The 15,020-nt window shown below is 33.9% G+C and overlaps 1 protein-coding gene across 2 annotated transcripts; it reads right to left on the reverse strand.

Moving 5' to 3' along the window:
* Positions 298-5,590, reverse strand: LOC109358726 (ultraviolet-B receptor UVR8-like). Of its 2 annotated transcripts, none has more exons than XM_019603147.1 (12): positions 5,365-5,590; positions 4,266-4,452; positions 3,800-3,946; positions 3,637-3,718; positions 3,313-3,465; positions 2,937-3,110; positions 2,711-2,782; positions 2,438-2,509; positions 2,193-2,311; positions 1,555-1,640; positions 1,387-1,439; positions 298-703 (listed from the first exon to the last, which is right to left on the reverse strand). In XM_019603147.1, the coding sequence occupies exons 1-12, from the start codon at positions 5,462-5,464 to the stop codon at positions 626-628; spliced, it is 1,323 nt and encodes a 440-aa protein (XP_019458692.1). In that variant the 5' UTR covers positions 5,465-5,590; the 3' UTR covers positions 298-625. The 2 variants fall into 2 exon arrangements, with proteins under 2 accessions (XP_019458692.1, XP_019458700.1); XM_019603155.1 differs by having other exon boundaries at positions 298-700; positions 5,365-5,589.

The raw sequence follows: 15,020 nt of genomic DNA on the forward strand, positions 1-15,020 counted from the left end.
ATTCTAGGAGCTCAGGTAAACTGGTTTTATTGCTTCTCACGATTTCACTGCTATGAATTGAATGGATTACTGAGACATATTAATATCATTTTTAATTAATTGTACTTTATTTACATTTACTCTTTTGATTGTGATTTGAGTTATAGCATATGCCACAATTCGAATCTGTTCGTTAAAGCGTATAGAGCAGTATTATTTGATTGTGGTAAAATCCAAATCAGATATTAGAATTACATTTTCAATCAATTATATTTACTAGACTAGTATCTACATTTTCAATCAACCTTTTGAAGGATATTTTTGAGTAAAATACCCATGTCTACTTTGATCTACTAAATAATGTAAGGGTAAATACACCTGCTCAATCCAACCTCTTGCAAATCATATTCAAAACCAAAAGAAACATCCAAAATATATCATCATTACAACCATTAGTCCATTATTCGTACTGGTAACTAATTTGGCTCACACTCCCACTGTCCCACATAGCCTTGCTTGCACTTTTATTACTTAGGAAAATACTCACCCATTCCCCACGCTTAGTCGTTATATGGTTGCTGGTCCCCCTAATAGGTACTATGATCATTTTCTTGAACTAGGCCTTCCTTCTTTTATTAAGCTGCTATCAATTGACGTCGCTTTCAGGGACGCTAGCATCAAGCTTATCTCCCCTGTCTGGATTTGAAGCCTGTCCCTTGGCCTGCTAAATCATGTGTTTGTTTTTAGCTTATGTTTTGAAGAGTATGTACTCAAACAACACTCAACATAGAAAATCCAAAAGAAAATGACACATTTATCTTTTAACTTATATTGACATTATATTTTTACCCTTAAAAGTAAACTAAAAAACCTAATTGTCCTCTCCAGTAATGGAGAGGAGCCTGACTCGTAATCAAAGTACTAAGAACTTTTGGTTGAAGAGCTGCTTTTGTATAAAATTTAAGCCATAATGGTATGTGCCTACTGCCAAGTTAGAAACATGATCTGCTTCTCTATTCTAAGTTCGTCATGAGCAAGGTTTTAAATTGCGGCCGTGCTTGCAGTTTTGGAGACTCCCAAAACTTTGAAGTGACGGACAATTGCGACTGATGCGGCCTCAATTGTGATTGCTATGCAATTTTTACGACTCCCAAAACCTTAATATATTGGTGTCTGTAGTTGTTGCAGATACATATTTAAAACCTTGGTCATGTACTTGTGCACTATTAGGTTGTTAAACTAAGAAAATATCAATGGCCAAAACAAGGTAAAGATCCAAATTATTCTCATATTATCCTTTTACTTCTAGCTAGGTTTCTTAAACAAAGAAAAGATCAATGGCCAAAACAAGGTAAAGATACAAATTATACCAAGTGTCCCTCAATTCCAGTAAAACAATACACTTACAGCTTCATCTGGAACAACTGCAAATATTTCTGATAGGGAGACCGAGGATTTCCCTGTTTAAGGGAGAAATAATAAAGCATTCAGAACAATGCTAAATTTATTTTATTTTAAGAAAACTACAAATTAAATATCAACTAGTATATATCATCAATGAGCCAATCAGAGCACCTGATACTGGATGAGCTTTTGAGGATTCTATGTGCTGCCCGCAAGATCCATTAACACTCAAGGCCTCAATAATCACTGGAACATTCCTATGAATCCCAAAGGTAATATTATTGCTCAAGCAGATTGAAATGCACCCACTAATTACTAAATATTATGTCATGTTTCTTATGCTTAAATATAAACATACAAAACAGTTATGGTTCCACCATGTTGCCACAACAAGCAAGATTGAAAAAATACAAATTTGATATAGCAGAATAGTATACCCAGATGACTCAACCAATGTAACATTCTAGGCTATATTCTAGAAGTTAAAGTAACTTTTCACATGCCAAATTATACTAGCCACCCTTTAACTTTCCTAACTCCTTACAAGACTCTTGTTCAGTCACAGTTTGATCAAATTCAATTACCAATTGATTTTATAGATCGTGTTAAAGATTTCGAATGATGCAAATAATTTGATCACAGAAAGGCCTATTGTTTGATTCAAAAGTTAACATCGCTATAAGTTAATTGATCCTAAGAGCTTATGTCAAATGTTTGAAAGAGATAAAGTTTTAAAGTAGATTTGTGTTCTTGATGATTCATACAAAATTTATTTATGACCTAACTTGTAGGTTTGTACGTGCAATTACCGGTCAACGGTTTCCCCATGCCCAAGTTGTCCATTGGCGCCTCTTCCCCAAGAATATACATTTTCACATTCAGTAACTGCAATGTTGTGTCTCCACCCACATGAGATCTGAACTATTTTCTGCTAAGCCAAACAAAAGGGTGCAAAGATGGTAGTTCAAAAAACAGCGATTAGCGAGTCATGTTTATACATAGTCAAAATTTGCAGAAGTAAGGAAAAAGTTAAGTGTTCTGCAGTTTCAAGCACCTCCTCATGGGGAAAGTTCACTTGCATGGGAGAAGAACGATCACAATTGTCACCAACTCCAATCTGCCCACACTACAATTAATGTAGAAATAGGTTACCATTTACCGAAGAAATGTTAATATTGTTTAAGTTATTTTGATCCCTGCACTTAATCATGTACACTGTTTAATCAATTATCAATTGCTGTCCTCAATTTCTGTTCATAAGTATTTCTTTGTGACATAATACAAAAAATATGATGAAAATATAAGAAGTGTAAAAAGTACTAGGAACCTTGTTCCAACCCCAGCCAAAAAGTAGTCCACTAGAAGTGAGTGCCATACTATGCCTCCAACCACCTGCTACCTGAAACAAATCCAAGAAAGTTGAGACCTACTGAAGAAGAAGAGTGAAGGGAACAAGGTTAAATTTGTAGAAAGTTGTTAAAAACAAAAAATGGTAAGGCATATAAATGAGACTAAGAAACTGCTACGAACTCAGCATGAACATAAAAGATCACCTGAGAGATGAAATGGGCACTCAAGGCTTGAATCTTGTGGGGCACAAGATAGTCCTCAAAATCTCCATGTCCTAGTTGGCCATATTTGCCCCATCCATGTGTGTATATTCTGCCAGATGATGAAACCGATATCGTATGCCGCCAGCCACAAGCAACCATGGCCATCTTTTCGCCCTGCAATAGACGGTTAGACATCGAAATTAGAACATGTATATGCTGATTCTTCTATATAAGTAAGTAAATAGCAAGTTTAACCTTTTCAAGAATCAAACAGTAAATATAATCAAATAGTATCTTTTTTCGAAATTATAGTTGATACTTCATAGAGTCATAATCTAATATGAAAATGCAAGTTTATACCAGTTTGAGGACATACATCAACAGTCACTTTCACAGGGATCAAGCGATCATTCCTATCTCCCAATCCCAAGTTTCCATATCGGCCCCAACCCCATCCATACGAATCTCCGTCTTCAGTGATTGCTGCACTATGTTCAGCTCCAGCAGCAACCATTTTGATAGGTACTCCCTAAAACAATATGAAATTCATATGTTTCTAAGTAGTTAATAGAATACTTTGATGCTTTATACCTGATTACCAAAGTAAACTTAGGAATCCATCTTATTGTGTGTTTATAACCGGATCACATAGTATATTTGATCGAATATAATAAGCTAGATTTAGCTCTGAAAAAAGTACCTGAAATGTTTGAATCTTTTGAGGCAGAGGAGCATCCTCTGTGGTACCAAGTCCAAGTTGACCATTTTGATTACGGCCCCAACTTCATATAATACAAATAACATGTAAAAGCTAAACATTGAGTATGATCTAGTATAACCAATGCAGGTAAAGAATTACAAACCTTAGCACCTCATTTTCCATGGTAACAGCTAAACAATGACTGTCCCCACAAGCAATTTGCTTTATCCTTAGAGATTGGAATGATCTAATAGGATGAGGAATGAGTAAGTCGCTATAATCACCATGACCCAACCTTCCAAAGTCACCCCTGGAAAATCATGACAAATAAACTCATAAATCATTGTTCGGTCCATATAGCCAACCCCACCTAGTGAGATAAAGGTTTGGTTGCATTTGTTGTATAAACTCATAAACCGTGTATCAAAAGACTCCTTCTGAGGTAAGGCATAAGTACAATAATGATATTAATTTACTAACTAAACTTACTATTACTTGGTTGAAGCTTGAGTCTAATACTACATACAAATATATACTTATAAACTTGTTTGGTCCCATTCTAATGCAAATGCCAAATGAGTTTTCAATTATGATAAAACACATTAAAGTAGTTCAGATAGAGAGCAAACCATCCCCAACTATAGACTTCTCTGCCAGAATCAGAACATGCTATGGTATGATCAGCTCCACATTTAAGAGATACTATGTCTTTGCCATCTAATGCACTGAGTCTTGTAGGTAAGAGTCGGTCACCGGAATCACCATGGCCTAATTGTCCATCTTCTCCCCTTCCCCATGAGCAAACAACATTTCCACCTGTTCAAGGATCAGATAAAAAACCATACTTTATCAACAACAAAAAAGTCATGCCTAGTTAGGCACATAAATGATATCAATATGATTCTTCCACAATGTAGTATATGAAAGCCACAATATGTGTCACATATTCTGATTGGTCATAAAAATACTTAATAATTGAAATTTTAACTTAAATACATTGTGGAACAAAAGTAATAGTAGTATCCAAACTAAGTATTAGTAAGTTTAGTAGCAAATGTCACCTTTGTTCTGGTGCATAAAAAACAAAACCAAACACAAAATAGTCATGATATGAACCTTTCCATAGTTTGGGACCACAGAAAACATATTCCTGACTCCAAAATCATATTTATGGCTTGGATGGGGATTGATGGCCTTCATCTCAAGGCTTGTTTGTTTGTGACTGGTTGCAAGACTGAGTTTTGCAAATTTGTATTATTATAAGTAAGTTTGTAGACTGTAGTAACTAATTCATGCTTGCAAAAACTTCATTGTTAAAACTTAGAAATAGTTTGGGTAAAAGTTTGAACAAATTGACCTTCAATTTTATTTACCATCTATGTCTCAGTTAAAAGTATGATAAGAATGGTATTGGAAAAACAAAAAAGTAACAATTTTTTCACTTCTCCTTTGACCAACCAAAGTTCTGGAGCACAATTTTTTTAGATATGCAAACATGTTAAAAAAACTCAAAATCCAAGTCCCTATGGTGGCAAAGTATGTCAAACATCCTTAAAAAACGTAAAGATCTCAAATTTTGCAATATGATTAATATTTCATCATCATCATCACCCTTTCCAGAACTCAAATGGAAGATTGATATCAACCCAAAATAAAATGGAAGATTGATAGATTTCATTCAATAATTACAAACAAAAAGTGAAATGGGAATCATATATTGGAGCTTACTAAGAAGTGCCACAGAGTGGCTAGCACCAGCTGATACAAGAAGAACACGACGAGGTGGAGCAACTGAAGTTACTTCATTCATCACTTCATCAACCATCATAATTCTATATATCACTATAAAACTTGTTCTCCTCAATCTCTTGTGTGAAAAATAAAGTTGATGGATTGTTGAGGACAAAGGAAACTCGGTCCTTGATATTTATTCTGGTAAGAGAGAGACATTGGTATAAAATATATTCTATTATAGTACATGCAGAAAGTGACAATGTCCTACCTAAGTCACAAAGAAAATTTATATTTACTATTAGAATTTGACTATTTTTCTTATAGTTAATTTTACTATGAGAAAAAAAAGCATACAGTGAGTTTTTATAGTTCTACTCAACACATTACTCATCATTCAAAATTAATCTTATACATAAATATTACGTTCATTTACAATGCGGTTAATTGTGTAAGGCTTTATTGGATTCTTAAGGTTGATGGTTCAATTTTTGAGAATGACATTTATTAGGAGGGACAATCACAAACTCTAAATGAGATTAATTCCTTACTAAAAAGGTGAGAGATACTCTTGATAATACCAAAAAGGTGAAGGAATATCATTATTAGTACCAAAAAAATATTACATTAATCTATCATTTTTATTTCTATAAACTTCTAAGAAAACCATACTAAAAGTAGTCATGTGTTAGTTTTCAAAATAACATTATTCAAGAAATAAATGAATAAGTCAAAAATTGGATGCGGGTGAAATGATGCACAGACAAATTTCATCCACCCATTTCCTATCTAAGCAATTTATGAGCTGAAAAGTCAATTCTAGGTAAGAATGTTAAGAGAATTCCTCTGCTAAACCATAAATAATAAATAAAAAACGTACGTCACCTTGATTTAGGTTGTTGCATAGTTGCATGTGCATTCATGTTTCTTCTAGAGGTTATAAATAGGGCAGGAAACTATCCATGTGAGTTAAAAAGGATTAATTAAGTAAGGATCCATTTAAGTTGAAATTCAACTCAAATTTAAAACGAGTTATGTTTTTACTTCGAATTCATCTCGATCAAAGTTTATGAATTGTTCAATTCGACTTGTTAGAATGTCAGCTCAAATTGGTTTGGTTCATTAAAAGCTCATAGACTATTTAGTTTAACTCCTTAATTTGATTCATTAAATTGGTCACTTCAAATGATCATTTGTTTCATACACATATATAAAATTAAATATTTTCTACATCTACATACACGTGTATATATACATACATATTTATACACACTCATATATATAATCGAGATATCTCATAAAATTAACGAGTTGAACTGTACTTGACTAGAGTTAAACTCATTTATTTAACAAGCTTAATTTTTAATTTAAGTTTGACTTGGTTGGTCCATAAACCAAGTTATTGAGTTTGAGTTAAGTAAGATTTCAAATTGTAGAAAATGTGAATGGTGCACTAATGACTCTAAAGTGATTTAGCAGGTATAAAGAAATTTACACAGATTTAAAGAGTTGGAAGATGCCCGGATAAATAACAAATATGTATATGTGTCTGAAAATTGTTGTCAATGTGTTTTTATATAAAATATTGTATGTATATGATTAGTTATGAAAAAAGGAGCAACCTTTATCATTTTTAAGAGAAGGTGAAATTGATGTGTCACTAATCCATTTTTTTGGGTCCATCAGAAGAACTTTTTAACTTGTTAAGAGAATATAAATCACTTTATTTTCAAAACGTTGAGAATCATTTCTAGGACCATTTTTTTGGATGTGCAATGAACAGGAAAAAGAAAAGGACTGTATATGGGGATAAAGACATATGTGAATATATATATATATATATAGCTATAAAATTTCTGAGAACAATATATACTGGCCTTACAAACAATCATGAATAATTAGGATTAAAAGTTAATTATTAGTTACATGATAATCATGTACATATATTTTTTAATTTTAACAATTTCATCAAGATTTAGTGATTCATACTACGTATTCTCATTTCTTAAAATAATGCATTGTTCTCTCACATGAGTAATTATATATATATAACTATTAAAATCTTGATAACACATTAAAAATTTAATTCTAATTAAAATTTAATTATAGATGCTAATACTAATATACATAAAATATTTGTCTCTAAATATGTATGACGTGTGGTATATGACTCAATCCAAAATTTTCTTACATGACATGTGCATAAATAAAAAAAGAAGTGGTCCTTTTTCTCAATGTGACATGTGGAAGCAGCTGAGTGAATAGAGTGGGACTGAGGAAAACGTGAAAGAAATTAGTTGAGCTTGGTAACGAAGAAACAATGGAATTCAATGCCAAGGGCCCTTATATTCTCTTGCATTCCTCCATCTGCGGAATCATTAGGTTTTGGTGCAATGCATGGGAACTATCATTTCCATTAGTTGATGTGATTTATCACAACAATGAAAATGAGACTAGGAAAAACATTATTAGAGGTAAAAGGAAATTAAATGTGTAGAGACTGGAAAAGAGTTTATCAGATCCTAGTAAAAGAGGTGTTTGATTATTATTTTTATTGAAAATAATTTAAACTACATACTCATTATTTGAACATGGTGGTTAGTAATTAATGTTCTTCATACTTTGTTTGTTCAATTATTTAATTCTCCTTGAAATATGAATTAAATAAGTTATCCACCAATGTAAATGTTTCAATTAAAAATGGTAAATTGATAAAAAATAAAGAAATAATATAGTCAAGTCAAGCCAACTCAATAACTTTCTTTAACATTTTTTATGTTGTTGGTTATATTTTTAGAACTAGCGGGGATATACTATAGTTTATAAGGACAAGATATCATAATAATAATAATAATAATAATAATAATAATAATAATAATAGTAATAATAATAATAATAATAATATAAGATAGGGAAAAGATAAATCCTTATTTTATCTAATATTTAGCTTGTATCATATAACTATCATTTATGTGGAATATGATTGGAGTGGTGCTCATGTGTGAAGGCATGGAAGAGAAATTACACTACCATATTCTTCTCATTTTTAACAAACTACCCAATACAAATTAAGTAAGTGAAAACAATAGGATTTGCAAATAAAAAACTTGCTACATAATATAAACACCCAATTTTGACGGTTATTTGGTGTTCAAAAAAATAAAAATAAATAATAAGTTGTTGAGTAAATAGTAATAGGTGAAAAGATTAAAAGAGGTGACCAGTTGGGTTTGCTGAAGTCCATTCAGATTTTATAAACCTTGCTTTTAGAAACAAGGAAAGAAAGATTCAGATTTTAAAAAAATAATAGAGGGAGTAGGCAACCCTATTACCTAAGGAGGAATCTTAGTTTTCAAATGGAGAGGCAAATTCAAAAAAGAGTGAGAAAGAGACACACTTAGAAAGAAAAAAGAAAACACTTGATAATGAGATAAGGGAGAAACTAAAACAAAGGTATCATCTTTTTCATTTTTTCATAAGCACTAAAGATATATTTTTCTTGTTATTTGTTTCATTCTCTTTTTGTTATTGTAACGTGTATATGCTATCTAGTAATTGTGTTTGAAAACTAATTTCATTGTTAAACATCTCACAATGTCGTTAACCCTGAACTCCAATTTAATTTTACCACAAACCTAAATTCCCAATTTAATTTAACCTAAACCGCCAATTTAATTTTAACCTAACCCTAATCCCCAAATTGATTTTGAAACATAATCCCCAAATTGATTTTGAAACCTAATCCCCCATTTAATTTGACCCTAAACCCCAATTTAATTGAACCCTAAACCCCCAAATTAATTGAACCCTAAATCCCCAAATTAATTCAAATACTAACAATAACCTTGTCCAAAGATATAGTTTTTCCATCTAAGAACAAGGAAGAAATTTCAAGATTTACAAAAGTCAAAAAACTACATAAAGGTTCATATGATTTTATTATCACTCCCTTTAGTTATGCCTGCATAAAATACTTAAAGAAAATGAAGTATAAACTCTACTTTATGAGCAACATAATAAAAGCTCATAACTTTCTATGAAGTATGAGAAGAAAATGAAGAAGAGAAAATAAAAGACTACCTTAGTGTAAAAATAGGGAATTTAGTGTAAAAATGAGAGAATGGGGTGAGGTATTTATAGGAGAGCCTTACCCTCATAAAAACAGAAAATTTAATGCAAAGTAAGTAAATTTAGACTAGCATAGGTGATGTGTTTAATGGTGCTGGAGTGAGAGGATTTGTTGAGTGATTTAGGGGCTTTTGGAAGCTTTTGCATTACTCGTGTAACAAGTAAGTGACCCATGAAATGATGACTTCCAACTTTATTGATATGATATAATTTCCCGATAAACGTCAAGTCCGAACATTTTTGGATAATTTCGTCCGGAAATATACAATCTCCCGATTTAGGACATTTGCCCGGAACGTTGAAACTTGAAGTTCGAGGTGAAAAATATCTAGAGATGAGTTATGAACAAACTTGGTGTCATCTATTTTTACTAGATATAATATTGTGAAGCCAACGGCAAAATCGAAATTCGATTCCAAGTTATGGAACTCAAAATTTGGGCGAAAACTCGATAAAACGACCCGAAATCCTCTCGAAAACTTTTATTCTCCAAAAATCTTTAAAAAATAGGGCAATCAAGAAAATCATAATACAAGACTAAAACTCAACTGAGGTTTAACCTAAACATTAATGATTAATTTCTATAATGAATTCATTAATACTAATTACTTAATTAAAAGTGCTCTAAAAACAAGGTGTTACAGTCCGTAAATCATGTCATCCTTCTTGACGAAGACAAGGATCCGAGCCAATGATTGACATAGTTGCATAGTAATTATTTGATATGTTGTAATTCATACGCTTTGAATTTTCTTTGGACTTATATTTATGTTACTTGAGACAATATCTTAGTGAATTTGCATGACTATCTAATAATTATTCTCCATTCATCCATTTTTATCATCTTCATTCTCACATACTTACCTTTCTTCCATACCATTGTGAACATCCATATTTATGTCCCATTTCTTTTCACAATGTTACATAAATCAACACATGTATCACAACTTTGTAGAGATTTTGTCCAGTTATAGGGTACTTGAACATTTATCAAATGATTCTTTTACGATACTTGATAATCATCCCATTGAGTTTGATTATGAAGTAGATGGTCGAGGAGTAAAGGAAGAGATAATGAAATAATGACAGTCAGGTTTCATAGAAATGTCTCGACATACAGAATGAGTAGCTAATGTTGTATTGGAACCCGGAAAAGGAGAGAAATTGAGAATGTGGGTGGACTACCAGAATTTGAACAAAGCAAATCTGAAAGATGATTTCCTCATCCTCAAGTTGATTTTTTCGTCAATGGTGCGGCCATGAGTCATAAGTTATCCCTAATGGAATAATATGAAATAATGAAATAATGACAGTCAGGTTTCATAGAAATGTCTCGACATACAGAATGAGTAGCTAATGTTGTATTGGAACCCGGAAAAGGAGAGAAATTGAGAATGTGGGTGGACTACCAGAATTTGAACAAAGCAAATCTGAAAGATGATTTCCTCATCCTCAAGTTGATTTTTTCGTCAATGGTGCGGCCATGAGTCATAAGTTATCCCTAATGGAATAATATGTGGCACATCATAGACAACAATGGTGTACGAGATGGAAGTTGTTTCACCCATAGAAGCATAGATTCTCTTGTTAAGAGTCTTGATGGAAGCAGAGCAAGAAGAGTTGGTATGGATTAACCTCAAGTATAAGCAATTGCTCATGATTGAAGAGAAAATGTTGGCGACCATTTGCCACCATGGTCAATTATACCAAGGTAGAGTAACAAGAGCTTTTGAAAAGAAGGTTAGTCCTAGAGAATTCGAAGTTGGGGACTTAGTGCTTAAAAAGATCCTCCAAAATCAAGAAGATGCTCGTAGAAAATAGACCCCAAGCTATGAAGGTCCCTAGATTGTCAAGAATGTATTCTCAAGGGTAACCCTGATCCTACAAGACATGGATGAGAACATTTTACTCACACTTGTGAACATAGACGCGATTAAGAGGTTATATGCCTAAAAAAAGAAAGGAAAAAGAAGAAAAAAACCCGTTAGGTTGAAAACTCAAAAGAACAACCTAAGCAAGAATTAGGGTATCAATAAAAGTGTGGTAAGTTTAAAACCCGAAAGGGCGACCAATGCAAAAGTTAATGCAATAAAAATGCATTTTTTTCTTACGGGTCTGTCATACTATGGGCGAATCAAGATCACCTCACGTTTGTGCATCAAGTGGGAATCATAGAAGTTTCGAGCAATGTGGAAATGAGTAAGAAGTTCTGGGAAAAATCAAACAATGTTAGCACGATGATCCAGTTATTCGGCCATCTCGGAAGGTCAATTGATAAATGAGCAAATACCTTAAACTAGGCAAAAAATTTGCAAATTTTTGTAATTTGTAATACTTCTCGTAACTCATATATCCTTAGATCTGAAGAAAATTTATTCATCTCCCTACTATACATTAATGTGTGCATGTTCACTTAGATAAGTCTCAAGTTATATAAATATGATGTTCGAACTACATAATCAGGTAACTCTTATGATATTGTCTTTCACTAGCAGTTCAAGCAAACAAAACTCATTGAAACTAAGTCTCGAGGTGTATATCGACGAGGAACAAATGATGTATTTTTCCATAAAGAAGGAAGCCAGACCTTGGCGTATTCCAAGAATGAAAAGAGAAAAAAAGGAGAAAAAAGAAAGAAAAAAAGAGAAAATGTGGTTGATATCGACTCGATAAGTTGTTGTCTACCCGAGAAGCGTTATGGTTTCATATCAATCAAACTTCATAATGATAATCAAGTCATTCACATATGTGTAACCCATCATGCATGTATCATTACAAACATCTTTGCATTACTCATACAACATTTACATTAGCACTATCATATGCATGCATGGTCGAAAGACTTGACACCAGGTGTTCTTTCATTTTTGACCCAGAGTTCCTCATCGTCTGTGTGTTCTCGTGGTCTCCCCTTTGCATCTCGAACCCTCAGCGGCCACGTTATTATGCTTTGACCCCTCGGTGGTCTCTTTTATCTTTTTGCACCCAGACCCCTCAGTGGTCGCGTGAACGTGCTTTGACCCCTCCATGGTCTCTTTTATCATTTTGCACCCCGACCCCTCAGCGGTCGCGTGATTATTTTTTGACCCTGCAATGGTCTCTTTTATCCTTTTGCACCCCGACCCTCAGCGTTCGCGTGATTGTGCTTTGACCCCTCAATGGTCTTCTTTATCCTTTTGCACCTCGAACACTCGGCGATCGCGTGATTGTGCTTTGACCCATCAGTGGTCTTTTTATCCTTTTGCACTCCGACCCCTCAACGGTCGCGTGATCGTGCTTTGACCCCTTAGTGGTCTCTTTTATCCCTTTGCACCCCGACTCCTCAGCGGTCGCATGATTGTGTTTTGACCCCTTAGTAGTCTCTTTTATCCTTTTGCATACCGACCCCTCAGCGGTCGCGTGATTGTGCTTCAACCCCTTAGTGGTCTTCTTTATCCTTTTGCACCCCGACGCCTCAGTGGTCGCGTGATTGTGCTTCGACCCCTCAACGATCGCGTGATCGTGCTTTGACCCCTTAATGGTCTTTTTTATCCTTTTGCATCCCAACCCCTCAACAGTCGCGTGGTTGTGCTTTGACCCCTCAATGGTCTCTTTTGTCCTTTTCCACTCGGACCCCTAAAGCGGTCGCGTGATCGTGCTATGACCCCTCAGTGGTCTCTTTTGTCCTTTTGCACTCTAACCCCTCAGCGGTTGTGTGATCGTGCTTTGATCCCTCAATGGTCTCGTTTGTCCTTTTTCACCCCGACCCCTCAGCGGTCACGTGATTGTGCTTTGACCCATCAATGGTCTCTTTTATCCTTTTTCACCCTGACTCCTCAACGATCGCGTGATTGTTCTTTGACCTCTCAATGATCTCTTTTATCCTTTTTCACCCTGACCCCTCAACGGTCGCGTGATCGTGCTTTGACCCCTCAATGATCTCTTTTATCCTTTTGCACTCCGACCCCTCTGCGGTCGCGGGATCGTGCTTTGACCCCTTAGTGGTCTCTTTTATCCTTTTGCACCTCGACCCACCCCTCAGCGATCGGGTGATTGTGCTTTGACCCCTCAGTGGTCCCTTCATCCTTTTATACTCCGACCCCTCAGCTACCGCGTGATTGTGCTTTGACCCCTCAGTGGTCTCTTCATCCTTTTACATCCCAACGCCTCAATGGTCGCGTAATTGTGCTTTGACCCCTCACTGGTCTCTTTATCCTTTTGCACCCCGACCCCTCAGCGGTCGCATGATTGTGCTTTGACCCCTTAGTGGTCTCTTTATCCTTTTGCATCCCGACCCCTCAGCGGTTGCATGATTGTGTTTTGACCCTTCAGTGTATTTTTCTTCCATAAGCACTAAATAGGTATTTTTCTTCTCATTTGTTTCAATCTCTTTTTGTTATTGTAACGTGTATATGATGTCTAGTAATTATATTTGAAAACTAATTTCATTGTTGAACATCTCACAATGTCATTAACCCTAAACTTCAATTTAATTTTACCCCAAAATTCTAAATTCCCAATTTAATTTAACCTAAAGCCCCAATTTAATTTTAACCTAACCCTAATCCCCAAATTGATTTTGAAACATAATCCCCAAATTGATTTTGAAACCTAATCCCCCATTTAATTTGACCCTCAACCCCAATTTAATTGAACCCTAAATCCCCAAATTAATTGAACCCTAGGGTGTAGGAGGTTGAGGGTAGAAACTCACCCACAACAAAATACTAACATATTAACAACTAACATACTAACATTTGCCGATCAAAAAAATTGAACCCTATATCCCCATATTAATTGAAACTTAAACCCTCAAATTCAATTTAACCCTAAATCTCTAAATTATATTTAAAGCCTATCCTATTAATCCCCAATTGGTTTTATTCTTTTGATTATTATATGTTTATTTATTTGTTTTTTTCGTTTCTGTTTGATTATATATATATATACATTTTTTTTATTTGTTTTTTATTTATTATTTCTTTTAATTATTATTCTCTGTTGTTATTTTTTTATATAATTACTATTTATGTATTTAATAAATGATATATATATATATGTGTGTCAAAATGTGGTAAAGAAAAAATAGTTTTTTAAAAGTAATGTGAGTCAACCCACTATAGACCTAGTGTCTTGTTGCGTTATCTTATGTTGTAAAAAAATTTCAAATAATTTTTAAAAGCAACGTGAGTCTAACCCACTATAGACCTAGTGTCTTGTCGAGTTACCTTATGTTGTAAATTCTTTTCAAATAATTTTTGAAAGCAATATGGGGTAACACACTATAAACATATTGTCTTGTCGTGTTACCTTATGTTGTAAATTCATTTCAATTAATTTTAAAAGCAATGTGAGATAACTCACTATAGACCTAATGTCTTGTCGCGATACCTCATGTTGTAAATTCTCTTAATTAATTTTTTAAAAACAATGTGAGATAACCCACTATAGACCTAATGTCTTGTCGCGTTAAATTCTCTTTAATAAATTTTTTAAAAGCAATGTGAGGTAACCCGCTATAGACCCAATGTCTTCTCGCGTTACCT

The sequence above is a fragment of the Lupinus angustifolius genome, chromosome LG01 (assembly GCF_001865875.1).
Source record: "Lupinus angustifolius cultivar Tanjil chromosome LG01, LupAngTanjil_v1.0, whole genome shotgun sequence".
Lineage (NCBI taxonomy): Eukaryota > Viridiplantae > Streptophyta > Magnoliopsida > Fabales > Fabaceae > Lupinus > Lupinus angustifolius.